General features: G+C 43.8%; 1 protein-coding gene across 2 annotated transcripts; it reads left to right on the top strand.

The window, feature by feature from the left end:
• Positions 1-501: 501 nt before the first annotated feature.
• On the top strand, positions 502-4,009 carry GJA4 (gap junction protein alpha 4). Of its 2 annotated transcripts, none has more exons than XM_072610096.1 (2): positions 502-814; positions 1,998-4,009. In XM_072610096.1, the coding sequence occupies exon 2, from the start codon at positions 2,013-2,015 to the stop codon at positions 3,075-3,077; it is 1,065 nt and encodes a 354-aa protein (XP_072466197.1). In that variant the 5' UTR covers positions 502-814; positions 1,998-2,012; the 3' UTR covers positions 3,078-4,009. The 2 variants fall into 2 exon arrangements, with proteins under 2 accessions (XP_072466197.1, XP_072466198.1); XM_072610097.1 differs by having other exon boundaries at positions 503-633.
• The last annotated feature ends 10,166 nt before the right edge of the window (positions 4,010-14,175 follow it).

Below are 14,175 nucleotides of genomic sequence, written 5' to 3'. Positions count from 1 at the left end.
AAACTAGGGGAGGATCCAGGACTAAGAAAGCTGCCTGAGGGTGTTTCCTCCCAGGGACATCTGGAAGTCTAACAGGAGAGAAGCAAGCTTGTTTGACTTTAGCAATAGGAATGAAGCTCTAAAAGTGGGATTTTAGACTGAACCAGAGGAACCTGCCCTGATTCAGCAGTGTCACTGGAACCTCTATCCTCCATATCTCCTAAAGTTTCTATCCCCTTCCTTCCCACTACTCTCACCCCATCACCATGGATCCTCTCCATCACCATCTTCTTATAAACACAGTCACACACACACACACACACACACACACACACACACACACACACACACACACACACACACACACACACACACACACACACACACACACACACACACACACACACACACACACACACACACACACCCCTATCTCTTTAAAGAGCTCAGCCTATTGGGCCCCTGGCCCCCCCCTCCATTTCCTTCTCCCCGCCTTCCCCGCTATTATTAAGCTCAGGACGGTTGCCAGCTCCGTCCTGCAGGACTCGGGCTCAACTCCCTTGGAGGGGCCATTGGGGCCACCTCTCCCAGACGCCTTGCTTCCTTCTCCACGTGTCACGCCCTTTCCCACAGCCTCTAGCACGGCTGAGTCAGGTGAGGGGCTGGACAGCACCACCGCTGGGGGCCGATACAGCCTGAGGCAGGCTTCCGGGACGGAGGAAGACAGTTCTGTGCTAAGCCTGGGGAGGAGAAGGCTGGGGAGTAGAATTGTTCCCTAAGTACAGGCAGGGTCCTTGGCCTTCAATTCCTGTTCACCTGCCCCTCAACCCTCAAGGTAGGACCTGCTACCATTTCTTCCCCAACTCCCTGGCCCTCTGCTGCCCTTGCTCTCTTCTGCACCTGGGTAATGAAAGGGATGGAGTGGGTAGGTGCCACCTGAGATGACAGCCTGGGGCTCCTAGCCCACCCCTAAGGAGAACAACAGCCCAAGAGTTAGGAGTGATCCTTACAACTTCCTTCCCTTTTGGGGCTGGGTTCCCCAGCTCCTCCTAGGGGTGCCCTTTTCTCTCAGATGAAGATCTGAAAAACAGCTCCCTTTGTACAGAAAGAGGTTTCAGTTCTGGGGGATCAGCTCTGATGAGAGTTCTAGCAACCTAGGTGTCCCAATCTGAGTTATTTCGTTGCTCAGAAGTGGTACCACTTTCTCCATATTTAGCACAGAATACCCTCCCTTCACACTGATCCCAAGATGATGTGAGGGAAGAGTCAGCTTTCAACCAAACTGGGCTAGGTGCTGTTACCCCACCCTGTGTACCCTGAAGTAGAGGAGAGCAAAGCCAGTGTCATTACAGAGGATGGAAATTCTGATTAGGAAACTCCCTTTGTTTTCCCCAGTCTACTAGAGCTGAGCTGACACAGATTCTAGAGAAGTGGGCCCAGTCAACATGGGGCCCTTCTCTGGGGAAGTACAGGGACCTGAGCCCCTGGACCCTCTGTTCAGGAGTGAACTTACTGAGGATGGCTCCCCTTGGTTGAATAGTTAAGGGGAGCCCCTGGGTGAAGGAACTGAGAAACAGCTTCTTGAAGAATTGTGGGAAAGAAAAGGAACCAGTTAATTTCAGCTCTGCTTATTCCTTCCCTGCTTTGAGCTGGCCGACAGCTGTGTGCCCCCTAGGTGCCCCCTAGCTGGTGTGCCCCCAGGTGACTTCCCTATCTCTCTCCCCTATACACACAAAACTGCTCTGACCTTAGGAAAGTTAAGAACCGGGAATCAGCTTGGCATAAAAGAGACTTACCCTCCAGTTCACCGATAGTTAAAAAGGCAGGAGTGAGGAGCCCTAGAATCTCTAAAAAGGGTGATTTCATCCTGTGACCCCCATCCCAGATCCAGCTGAGTCCTGGTTACACAGTTTCTTCCCCTGATCTCCTGGCCCTGGTGGGTAGGAAAGGCCTTGGAGGGGGCTCTTTCCCCTGTGCCCCTGTCCCTTCTCCAACTCTCTCTCTTTCTTCTCATGCAGAAAGTCCGTGGAGCAATGGGTGACTGGGGCTTCCTGGAAAAGCTGCTAGACCAAGTCCAGGAGCATTCCACCGTGGTAGGCAAGATCTGGCTGACAGTGTTGTTCATCTTCCGGATCCTCATTTTGGGACTGGCGGGTGAGTCTGTCTGGGGAGATGAGCAGTCAGACTTTGAGTGTAACACAGCTCAACCAGGCTGCACCAATGTGTGCTATGATCAGGCCTTCCCCATCTCCCACATCCGCTACTGGGTCCTGCAGTTTCTCTTTGTCAGCACACCCACACTGGTTTACCTGGGTCATGTCATCTACTTATCCCGGAGAGAAGAGCGGCTACGGCAGAAAGAGAGTGAGCTGCGGGCACTACAGACCAAGGACCCTCGGGTAGAGCAGGCACTAGCCACTGTGGAGCGGCAGATGGCAAAGATCTCTGTAGCAGAAGATGGGCACCTGCGCATCCGGGGAGCGCTGATGGGCACCTATGTAGCCAGTGTGCTCTGTAAGAGCCTGCTGGAGGCAGGCTTCCTCTATGGGCAATGGCGCTTATATGGCTGGATGATGCAGCCCGTGTATGTATGCCGACGCCCCCCCTGCCCACACTTTGTGGATTGCTTTGTGTCCCGCCCCACAGAAAAGACCATCTTCATCATCTTCATGCTGGTCGTGGGGCTGATCTCCCTAGTGCTCAACCTGCTGGAGTTGGCACATCTCTGCTTCCGGTGTATGGGGCACAAGCTGAGGGCAGGGCAGGCCAGGGCCCGGCCAAGGGCCTTCTCTGCTGCGCTGGGGGATGGGGCTGGTAGTTCTGGAGACCCCTATTCAGATCGGATGTTCTTCTACCTCCCCATGAACGAGACCCCCACATCGCCTTCATGCCCTTCCTACAACAAGTTGTCCAGTGAACAGAACTGGACTAACTTGAATACAGAAGAGAGCCTAGCCCCTCAGAAGCGGAGCATATTGCCTGGGCCAGGGCCCTTGCTGACTCACTCTGAGGGCCCCTACCTGGCCCAGCCTCCCCAGACTGGGGACAACCCCTCGAGTCGCCCTAGTAGCTCAGCTTCCAAGAAACAGTATGTGTAGGGGCCCCAAGTCTTAACCCCCACCACCATAAACTCTAAGTAGAACTCTACTTTTCAGGGAGGGATGGTGGGGAGATGTTTCTTAGTCTCTTGTTTTGAAGCTGCCTCCCTCCCAAATGGCATGTGAGTGAATCCTCCCACTGTAGAGGGAGTGATCTAGTCCTGAATGTGGAGGCTGACATTTCTTCAGGCTGCAGAGCCTGTCTGCTCTTGGACCTCTGGCCTCCCTAGGCAGCAAAGAGACCCCTAGCTGAGTAGTAGGTGATCTCAGATCATGGCTCATTGACTGTTCCTGGGACCAACAGAACTTTATCCTATCCTGGAAAGGCCAACAGTGTTGACAGTACTGAGCCTATATAGACCCAGTTGTGGAAGCCCAATGGGTCAGATTTCCCAGATCATGTCTTTCTCTCCACTTTACCCCCATCTTGTTTCATTTTGTCCATCCTGGAGGTATTGGGTGGAGGAAGGGGCGGCTGCACAGAAAATAGTACTCATATATCCCATGCTATCATGGGGGCAAGGGGGTGAGGGAAGAGTATTGTATCCCTTCAGGACTGAGGGTTCTTGATGTAAAAGTCCAAGGGAACAGGACTCCCAAGTCACATTCCTCTCTGAGTCCCCTAAGCCTTGGTGGATAAGCTCCCAGGTCTCCACCCTGGACTCAGGTTTTAAAATACCCTTGGAAGAAGAGGGGTTGGTTTATGCTGTGCTATATTGGCCTCACCCACATACACATATTGGAGCCACTGGGCCCTCGTCAAAAGCTGTGACTCCCTTGTCTGTATCCTCATTTAGGATTGAGTTAGTTATCTCCTCACTCCACCCTGGAGAGAAGGAACTAACCCAGGGCTGGGAAAAGCGGGGTTGGAACCTTTTCCCCACTAATGTTCAGTTTTTTGTTCTTCTAAAATAAATGGGACTTGAACATGAGTTGCAGCCTGTGTGACTTCATCTTAATAGTGTAGACAGAAGGGGGGAGGGGAGAGGGGATGGGGAGAGGGAGGGAGAACATCCTTCACTGCCTCCTTCCTCTTTCTACCTGGTAACCCCAGGGGTTGGTTACCTCCCTCAAGGCTTTGTCCTAATAACTCTTCCTTCTTCTTTGAGCATCTCATCCATTCCTACAGCCTCAACCCTTTCTTTCAGATGACTCCTAAATCTATTTTGATCACACACACACACACACACACACACACACACACACACACACCCAGGAAGGGAGTTCCCTCATGGCTGTGACTTTCTGAAACCTTCTGGCTTTTGAATGGGCCACACTACAGGATCATAAGAATGGGGAGAGAAGGAGGAGACCAGGACCATTGCTGCCCTTATAAGCTAAGCCTGGACATCTTCCTTCCCTTTATCTCATCTGAAATAGTGGTTTTTTTAAAAGAAACTTTAAAAGTTTGGGATTAAAGACTGAATCTGTGACTTGATACAGGGAATTCTGGTGAGAAAACTCCCTCTACCAATGTGTGTCAGCACATTCTCATCAATTTAGTCTTAGTTACCTAGAGCACTAACCCACTGCCCAGGTAGGTGACTTGCCCAGGATCATATAGCCAGCATGTAGGAAAAGGAGATTTTGAGCCCAGGTCTTCCTGCAAATAAGGAATGAGCCCAAAAGAAATGAATTGCTTCCTGGGTTCTAACTTTAAAATGACCCTCATCTCACTATAGAGAATAACACAGTTTTCCAGTAAGCAGCCCTTCTCCCTGACCCCAACTGCAAAGCCGTTACTATGATTCCTTGGGACAACCTTGGGTGGGATTTCCACTATTGCCTTCAACACCCACTCAGTGGTTTTCCCAAAGCTGGTGCCCTTCCCTGAACCAAATCATTAAGTTCTGTCATCAGAGGCTTCTCAAAACAGCATTAGTACTGAGTTCCTGGGTGATGAGTTAGCCCCCAGATGTATCCATCTTGCACTCATACGTCCCAGTGATGGGACAATGAATGATCTCCAGCAACACTGAGCAAATAGACTTTCCCCACACACTCCCTTACTACCAGAATTATTATCGTAATGCACACCTCTATGACCCCCCACCTTGCTAAAAACAAACAAAAACAAAAACCTTTCAGAAGCTCCCAAGTGACTACGATAGAGCTGAACGAACCTTTTTACATCATGGACTTAACCTTAAGCAGTTTGGTGAAGTCCCTGATCCCCTTCTCAGAATAATATTTTTAAATACATAAATAAAATATATAGGATTACAAAGGAAACCAATTGTGTTAAAATATAATTACCAAAAATATTTTTTTAAAACAGGTTCACAGATCCCAGGTTAAAAAACCCCTCAAATGATCTCTTAAGTCCCTTAAAAGTCTGAAGAAGACCTGTCAGTCTACAGATAGGTAAAAAAAGGAAACAGTAAATAGTAATACTAAATAATAAAAAGTACTTATATAATGCTTTAAGGCTTGCAAAGTATTTTAAAAATATCTCATTTTATCAGCAAATAATATTCATTTCATCTTTCGTGGTAGAGTTCAGATAGAAACAGTACCAAGAAAAGTCTATCCTGATGCTGTTCAGATTTAATGCTCTTTAGACTTAATGGTAATGGATAAAATAAAATAACTGCTTTTTATTTTTATTATCAATAATAATAGCTAGTTTTTGTATGATACTTCAAGGTTTGCAAAACAGTTTTATATATGTTACTTCTTTTAATGCTCACAACAGTCCTCCAAGGTAGAGGTATTATTATTTCCATTTTATGGATGAGGAAACTGAGGCTGAGGGAGTTAAGTGACTTGCCCAGCGTCACACAACTGGTAAGTGTCAGAGGGAGAATTAGAACTCAGGTAGGCTCACTAAAAACTTCTTCAGAACAATTCTAGTAACAAACTGCTAGCATAGCAGAGATGACACACATCTCATCCTATTCCCACACTGGTTTTACTTCTTTTACTAAATCTCCATTTTTAGAAAGCTTTTCACTACACATAACTTGGAGATTAGGAGTATTGGGTATGGTGACATCTATTAAAAATATTCTTCTTAAAGTTTTCTAGGATCAACGTCAGTCATATCAAGCCATTTGTGGGTAACACTTTTTTTCTGTGAAAGTGCTCTGGCTTTAGTAAAATTTATTCATTGACTTTTCGAGGATATTTTGAGGGGTTTTTTTGTATTTACAATTCATAGTTATAATTTGCATTTTTATAGTTATATTAATTTATTATATATAATTTATAATAAAATTTATTATTCATATTTATAATTCAAATATATAATATATATTTATAAATATAATTTATAAATCATGTTTATAATTTATAATTCAAGGATTTGTTGCTTGTTAATTTCTGAAAGACAGCAAACTTCTGACGTATAACTCTAGCCACCAGGTTGTGTGTTGCTAAGTATCTAGTGGGCAGTAAATGTTTTCAACCTGGGGTGATACACTGCACCATTTCTACCATTTCCTTGTATAATCATCCTCACATTGTTCACTAAATCCACGCTCTTCAAGGATAATCCTTCTGTAACTTCTGATATTAAAGAGCTGATCCTGAATTACTATCATAAACTCTTCCACTTCGAGGAGCAGATCTGTGTAACTCAGTTATTTGAGACTTGTTTATTAACACATCATTGACTGAGTTCATTTGAATTTTGCACATGGAAGGCCTTTTAAATTCCACTATCATCATCATCATCATGCTTATTAAAAATAATGATAATCTTATTATAATTTTCATCTTATTCAATGGTATTCACATAGAAACAGTCTTGGGATATCACTATCCTTTTTATATTTTAACGTTCTGCAGGTTATTGTGGTAAACGAGTGCCTTTTGTAGTTAAATAGAAGTATGAGAATAGAGGTGGCACAGTGGGTAGAGAATCAGGCCTGAAGTGAGGAAGGCTCATCTTTCTGAATTCAAATCTGACCTCAGACACTTACTAAAATAACTATGTGACTCTGAACAAGTCACTTCACTCTGTTGGTCTCAGTTCCTCATCTTTAAAATGAGCTAGAGAAGGAAATGGCAAATCATTCTAGTATCTTTACCAAGTTAATCCCAAATGGTGTCACAAAGAGGTGGACATGACTGAAAAATAACTGAACATAATGATAGACCCTAATACTCATCTTCTGTAGGTGGGCTCACTGAAAGCATCCTTGTTATAACCCTAATAGTAAACACATAATAGGGATGACATAGTTGTCATCCTTTCTACATGATTTCAATTTCTTCTGCTAAATCTCTATATTTTCAAAGCTTTAAATTCTCTGTAGCTTAGAAATTGTGAGTATTTGTATGGCAGCATCTATTAAAAACCATTGTTCTTAAGTGTGTATGGCTTAATGTTATACCCAGGCAATCAAGGGCAATAGTCCACATTAATAGACTAGTTCTAGTTCAATTTATTGATTGAGTTCTCTAAGATACTTTTGAGTTTGGTATATTTAGTATGGGAATATTTTAGTTGCCATTCCATGAAAGATAGAAATGCTTCATATAAAGTATTTAAATGCACAACTGATCTTCATTTGGAGGGATGACTTGTTCTCATCTTTTTGGTGTAAATATGAGATATCTAAGGGTCAGAATATGTCTGAGGGGAAGTTAGTAAAATGTTCTACTAGTAATTCAGTGAACCAGTTTACCCAATAATTAGGGATCTTATCTGGCCACCCAGCTTCCCAATCTTGCAGAGAAACAGGAGTTCCACTCACTTCCCTTGACATAATTGTTCTGGCACTCATGTTAATGATATACATGCTTTCTGTTTGTTGGTTTTTTTTTTTTATTTGATCCAACTGGTGTTTTCATTGTATTGGACTTTCAACTGTAGAGATCACCACATCCTCTAAAGGTATCTGGATGCTGGAACGCTTGCTTCTTGTATCCCAGAGACTCATGATGACATGGAAGCTGAGTGACTTGTAGAGACTGGAGCGTGTGTCAATATCCTGTAACCTGTCTCATTCATGTAACCACATGGTGGGGAGAATGGTCTTGGGCTGGGGACTCAAAAAAGACATGTCAGCATCACTACCCTCTTCTAAGGCACAGTGTTCCTGGGGGAGCTCAGTGATCAGTGAAGGGAGTGGAGCCTATGAATATTATGAGCTTGAAAGGTCCAGAGGGTCCCTCAGTATCCCATCATTCCAGAGTGTGGGTTTCACAACCAGCTCAGCATCAGTTCCTGAGGAGTAAGGATCAGCTTTTGGGACTGACCTTTGGGGCCTCAGTCCCATGATAGCTGAGATGTAGGCTCCCAGTAGTTGTGCTGCATCTGAAAATGAACTTGGTGGGATCGATGCTTTGTAGGAACTGAGCTAAGTTTCAAGCTTACTCCACCAAAGACAGAGGGAGAGTAAGGGACCATATGCCCTTGAGGTGGCAGAGAGGGAAAATGTTTGTATGTTTAATCTTGCTATATCTTTGAAGTAAATATTCCTTTGTAAAAACCATTACAATGTTTAGTGGTTAAATGGAATTTCTGGTGGGGGCTCAATCTGAAGGTATTAGAAAAAAAGAGGTGCCCAAACTCCGAAGGACTCAGGGTACACTAGAATCCTAAAGAGAAGATTTAACATCCTAGCCCTAAGAAAGTGGGGCCAGATAATACATAAAACATAAGGCAACTAGGTGGTCTCACAGTAGATGAAGTACTGAACCAGGAGTCTCTAAGACCACCATTGGAATCCTATCTCAGATACTTACTAGCTATGTAACCCTGGGCAAATCATTCATCTCCTGACTCAGTTTCTTCAACTGTAAGACAGGAATAATAATAGCTATGTCACTTGCTTCAAACACAGGTGGCAGGCGGAGCTAGGTGGCTCAGTGGATAGTCAAGTCTGGGGTCAGGAAGATCTGAGTTAAAAAGCCAACTTCAGACACTTTCTAGCTGCATGACCCTGAGCAAGTCACTTAACCCTGTTTGCCTCAGTTTCCTCACCTGTAAAATGAGCTGGAGAAAGAAATGGAAAACCACTCTAGTACCTTTGCCAAGAAAACTCCTTACAGGGTCACAAAGAACTGGACATGAACAACTCTTGCTTCACAAGCAGTCTCTGCCTTGGAAAATAATGAGAAAACTCTGGCCTATTCTCACTCTCCAGATCATTTTGCTCCAAGCTCCATGAAAACCCCACCTCTTTCCGTCTGCAACTGTACTCATTGAATTCCATTCAATACAACAAATGTGTATTATGTACACCTATTATGTACTAGGCACTATGCTAGTAACTTGGGATAAAAATGGAGATGTACAACAAGGAGTACCCAGATAAGTAGGTACAATGCAGTTTGGGTTGGAAGAGAACCCTTTCCACTGGGGAATGAAGGGAGACTTCCTCGAGGAGCCCATAACTGATCTGAGCCTTGAAAGGACAAGGAATCTGAGGGGCAGAGATTAGAAGCAATTGTATTCTAGGCAAGGGAGGAGGCATGTTGAGTTCCCAGAACAGCAGTAGTCCAGTTTGGCTAGAAAGTTGGTTGAGGGGGAGGAGGGGAATTTCCAGAAATAACTGTGATATAAAAACAAAAAGCAGCAAACTTATTTTTTAAAGAAACAGAAAAAGAATAATGTGAAATAGTGCATGAAAGGTATAGCATGTTGGAACCAGATGATGGGGAGTTTTACATGCCAAGCTTAGGAGATCATATTTTATCCTCAAAGCAATAGGGAGCCACTGAAGGATTTTGTATGGGAGAATAAAATGGTCAGACTGTGTCTTAAGAAAATCATTTTGGCAGCTGTGTAAAGCATAGCTTGGAGATGGGAGAGACAAGACAGGGACACCAACTAAGAAGTTAATATGGCCATTTCTACTGGAGAGATAATGAGGGAATGAGCTTGGATAGTGGCTGTATAAGTTAAAAGTAGGGGACAGACTTGAGAGAAGCTGAGAAAGTAGAATCACAAAGCCGTGGACATCTTAGAAACAGATAATGAAAGTGAGAAAGAAGGGAGAGTCGAGGATGACTCCATGGTCATGAACTGGATGACTGGGATGATTGTGGTACCCTGATCAGAAATAGGGATGATCAGAGAAGGGAAGAATTTGCCCATTCAAAGAGTGCCTAATTAAGGAAGCTGGGTTCTGCTATTTCTTATGGTCATGACTTGAGCAAGTCACTTAACCTCCCATGGCCTCAGTTTCCCTATCTAGAAAATAAGAAAGTTGGACTAGAAGACATCTAAACCTGAAGGAAAGATGATCAGTTCCATGTTGAGTTGGAGGTGCCAATGAGAAATCATGAAGTGCAGTAGTGATAACTACTGTTATCACTGTTATGTGTTCAAAGAGGGATGAGTGCTGGATAGAGATCTGAGAGTTAACTGAATCGATACATCCTCATAGGATCATACATTCAGAGCTGAAAAGCTCAGCTCCTTCAATTTACAAAGGCCCAAGGAGGTTAAGTCACTTGCCCAGGGTCACACAACTAGTAAATGGCAGAATTCAAATGCAGGTCTTCCTGATATAGAGAAAAAAACAACCTTGCTTTCAGAATGTACTGTTCAATTAAACCATCCCCATTCTTCTGTTCACTAAATAACAAAACCTGTCTGAATTGCCTCCCTTTCTGCTGACAGCTAAATAACAAAATCTGACTCAACTACGCCTTGGCTGAATACACAAACCCTTGCTGTACACGAAGGCTGAACCCAACCTGCACTTGAGGACATTCCAGACCAACTTTCCTGTAGGAGCAGATTGTATTCCACTGGCATATTTAAATGCTTTAGAAAGCTACTGATTGGTTGTATTCTCTGAGTGGTCTGAGAAAACTTCATAAGCCAAATATGTACAATAGGAAGTTGAAGCTGCTGCTAGCCAACAGTCTTCCTTAGTATGTTTATACATTTCTCTTCCTTTCAGTTTGGCTACTGACTTTATTTGACCTTTAGAACTTTGGAATCAATTGCATGACATGAGAGATGCTGGCACAGAACTGCCCAGAATGGAGCACCCATATCACAAAAGGTGCTGTACTATATGAACAAAGCAGAATTGTTTCCAAAGAAAGATGAGATGTGCAAATTTAGAGACATCTCCATTCCAAATGTTCACATGGACATGTGCCCAGTCCATGGTGGAGCCTTCTGAGCTCCTCCTATTGGTCTGATTAACCATAGTCAGACACACTGTACCTTGAATCCAAACTCGTGATGTCAAAGAATGACCAGCCATTTGGACCTGCTGTTGGGTGAGATTCTCCCTGGGTTCTCAAGGAACCCACATTGACAAATTCGCTAAACATTGACTCCCAAGTCCATACATCAACTGCCTCTAAGGTGAATATTATTCAATTGATAATTGAACCACTGGAAATTGGTGAGCTCACCAAGAAGAGATAATGTAAAGAAATAAGAGTAGAGGGTCCAGGATAGAGTCTTGAGGGACACTCATGCTTCAGTATGGAAGAGGATGGATAACCCAAGAAAGGAGATTGAGAAGAAGTGAGGCAGTGAGAACAAGGACCAAGAGAGACTAGAGTCACTGAAACAAAGGCATGGAATGTCCAGTAGAAGAGGGTGGTCAACAGTGTCAGGTGCTACAAAGAAGTTAAGGAAGATGAGGGCTAAGAACAGATTATGGGATTTAGCAGTAAAGAGGTCACTGGTGACCTGTGAGTGCAGATCAGAAGGATAATGGGCATCTAAGTGGTGCAGTGAGTGCAGATCAGAAGGATGATGGGCATCTAGGTAATGCAGTGGATAGAGTATTGGATTCATCTTCTAGAGTTTAAACCTGGCCTCAGACATTTACTGGCTGTGTGACCCTGGATAAGTCATTTAACCCTCTTTGTCTCAGTTTCCTCATATATAAAATGAGCTAGAGAAGGAAATGGCAAACTGCTCCAGTATCTTTCCCATGAAAACTACAAACAGGGTTCCATAGAGACAGACATAATTGAACAACACCAGAAAAATAGTAGAGTTGAAAGCTAGACAGTGAGTGGAGGTAGTGAGGCAGCAGAGGCAAAGAGTGAAGACTTTCTAGGAGTTTTCAGTAAAAAAGGAGTCAAGATATAAGACCAATTCAGCTCAACAAGCATTAATTAAGTGCCTACTATATGCCAGATACTGAGTTAGGAACTGGAGACACAAAAGGAAAAAAAAAAGGAAAAAAAAATATCAAAAGACATGGATTCTCCTGGGAGATCAGAATTGTACTTAAGAAATTTTTCACCTGTGGCCAAAGCAGTTTGGGGCTGTTTTGCTTTGTTTCTTGAGGGAAAAAGGAACAATGGGACCTCAGGTGCACTTGGGCTAAGAGTATAGAGGTCTCGACCTTCACTTCTCAGGGTTAGAGGAGAAGGTAAGACCCAAGAGAAAGATGCCTTAGGTGACAGAATTGAGGGCATGGTACCCCATTCCAGGACTCCCTTCTCCCCGCAACTCCTGTGGTAATGAAGAACAGGCCTCATCTTCCATAATCAGCCCAGTAGGAAGGACAGGTGTGGGACTGTCATTCACCACAAGGACTAAAGAACCCCTCCGAGGGAAAAAGCAAACCCCCTCCCTTCCATCACATTAGAATCCAGGCAAAGCTCCATTTGTCCTGACTATAGAAGAAAATAGCTTTAGGAGGTATCAGGGTCAAGTAAAGGTTACATATGTGTTTTAAGGATAGGTAATGTAAAATAAAAATAAAATGAAAAATAATATCATGTATATTTGTAGACAGCAGAGGAGGAGACTGAAGGTCCCGGTCTCTCTAGAGAGACTCTAAGTATAGTATCTTCATCCCCTTCAGCCTGGCAGGGGATGAATTAGAGATTTCAGGCTCAGGTAGTTCATCTAGCTCACAGGTCATCTGACTCAACATGCTCATTTAACAGAAAATAATAAATAAAGCTCAGAGAAGTCAAATAGCTTGCCCACAGTCACCCAGGTGGTAATTGGCAGAGCTAGGATCTGACAGAGGTCCTTTGTTGTAACCCCTGCCTCTTTCCACAGCACCAAACTGATGTCAGGAATCTTATCAGTCAAGAAGATAAACCATCCCTTAGAACAGGTGTTCCAACCTGGGGTCTGTCACCTTGTTCAATTCTTTGATAACTGTATTTCCATAATTTTTTCCCTTATAACCCTATGAGGACTTTTTTCTTCATTTAACATTATGCCAAAAAAGGATCCATAACCTTCTTTAGAGATGTCTATGATACACAAAAAAAGTTTAAGAGCCCCTGCCTCAAAAGGAACAATTTTAAGAGTGACACCCTCTTCTCCACATTATGTTGATTTCAAACAGTGTTCTGCCATCAACCGTGATGTTTGATAACCCTTCCCTTAAATTATAGGAGTGCTTCCTAAGCCCTGGCTGCAGGAGGAGTCTCTGACTCCTTCAGTTTCCCTCTCTATGTCCTGTTGAATCAAATGAGATCATATTTTAAAATATGACTATAAAAATAAATATTCCTGGCATCCAACAGGTGCTTAATAAATGGTTTTTCCCCTTCCATTGTTCTCTATTCATTAGCTCTTCCAAACTCTTCTCTTTCCCACAGCTATCCATCCTGGTCCTATTCCTGATTTAACCTGGACTTTAAAACCCTGTCTCCCACAAGAGGTATCTTCATTCCACTCCCCTTTTCCATTTCCCATTTGTATGTTGTCTTTGCCCATTAAAATGTAAGCTCCTTGAAGGCAGGAGACTGTCTTTCTTTTTACCAGTATGCCAGCCCTTGGCATGGTGCCTGGTACCTAATAAGTGCTTAGCAAATAAATGACTGTTTCCTTCCTGCTGCCCTCGTCTGGGGTGCCCCAGATCACAGATGTACAACTGAAAGGGACCTTAGATCAGAGGACCCAAATCAGAGACCACAGATGTAGAGCTGAAAGGGACATTAGAGGTTCTCTAATTCAACCCTCTCTTTTTACATATGAAGAAACAGAAACCTAGAAGGGTTAAGAGACTTGACCAAGGCCATACAAGTGGTAAGTGTCAGAAACAGAATTTGAACTTGGGTCCTGGCCCTCCAAACCAGCACTTTTTCCTGTCTGCCCATCTGCCTTCTCCAGAAGGCCCTTTCCCAGGAGGAAACTTGGTACAATGGAAGAAGGAATAGGCTCCAGTTTGGCCTCTGGTACAGCCTTGAACCAGTGTAG

This window comes from Notamacropus eugenii, chromosome 5 (genome assembly GCF_028372415.1).
Source record: "Notamacropus eugenii isolate mMacEug1 chromosome 5, mMacEug1.pri_v2, whole genome shotgun sequence".
In the NCBI taxonomy this organism is placed as follows: Eukaryota; Metazoa; Chordata; class Mammalia; order Diprotodontia; family Macropodidae; genus Notamacropus; species Notamacropus eugenii.
This window is presented reverse-complemented; position numbering and strand designations above follow the sequence as displayed.

Bases quoted from the DNA above. Each gene is read 5' to 3' on its own strand.
- GJA4 (XM_072610096.1), top strand. From the start codon at position 2,013: ATGGGTGACTGGGGCTTCCTGGAAAAGCTGCTAGACCAAGTCCAGGAG.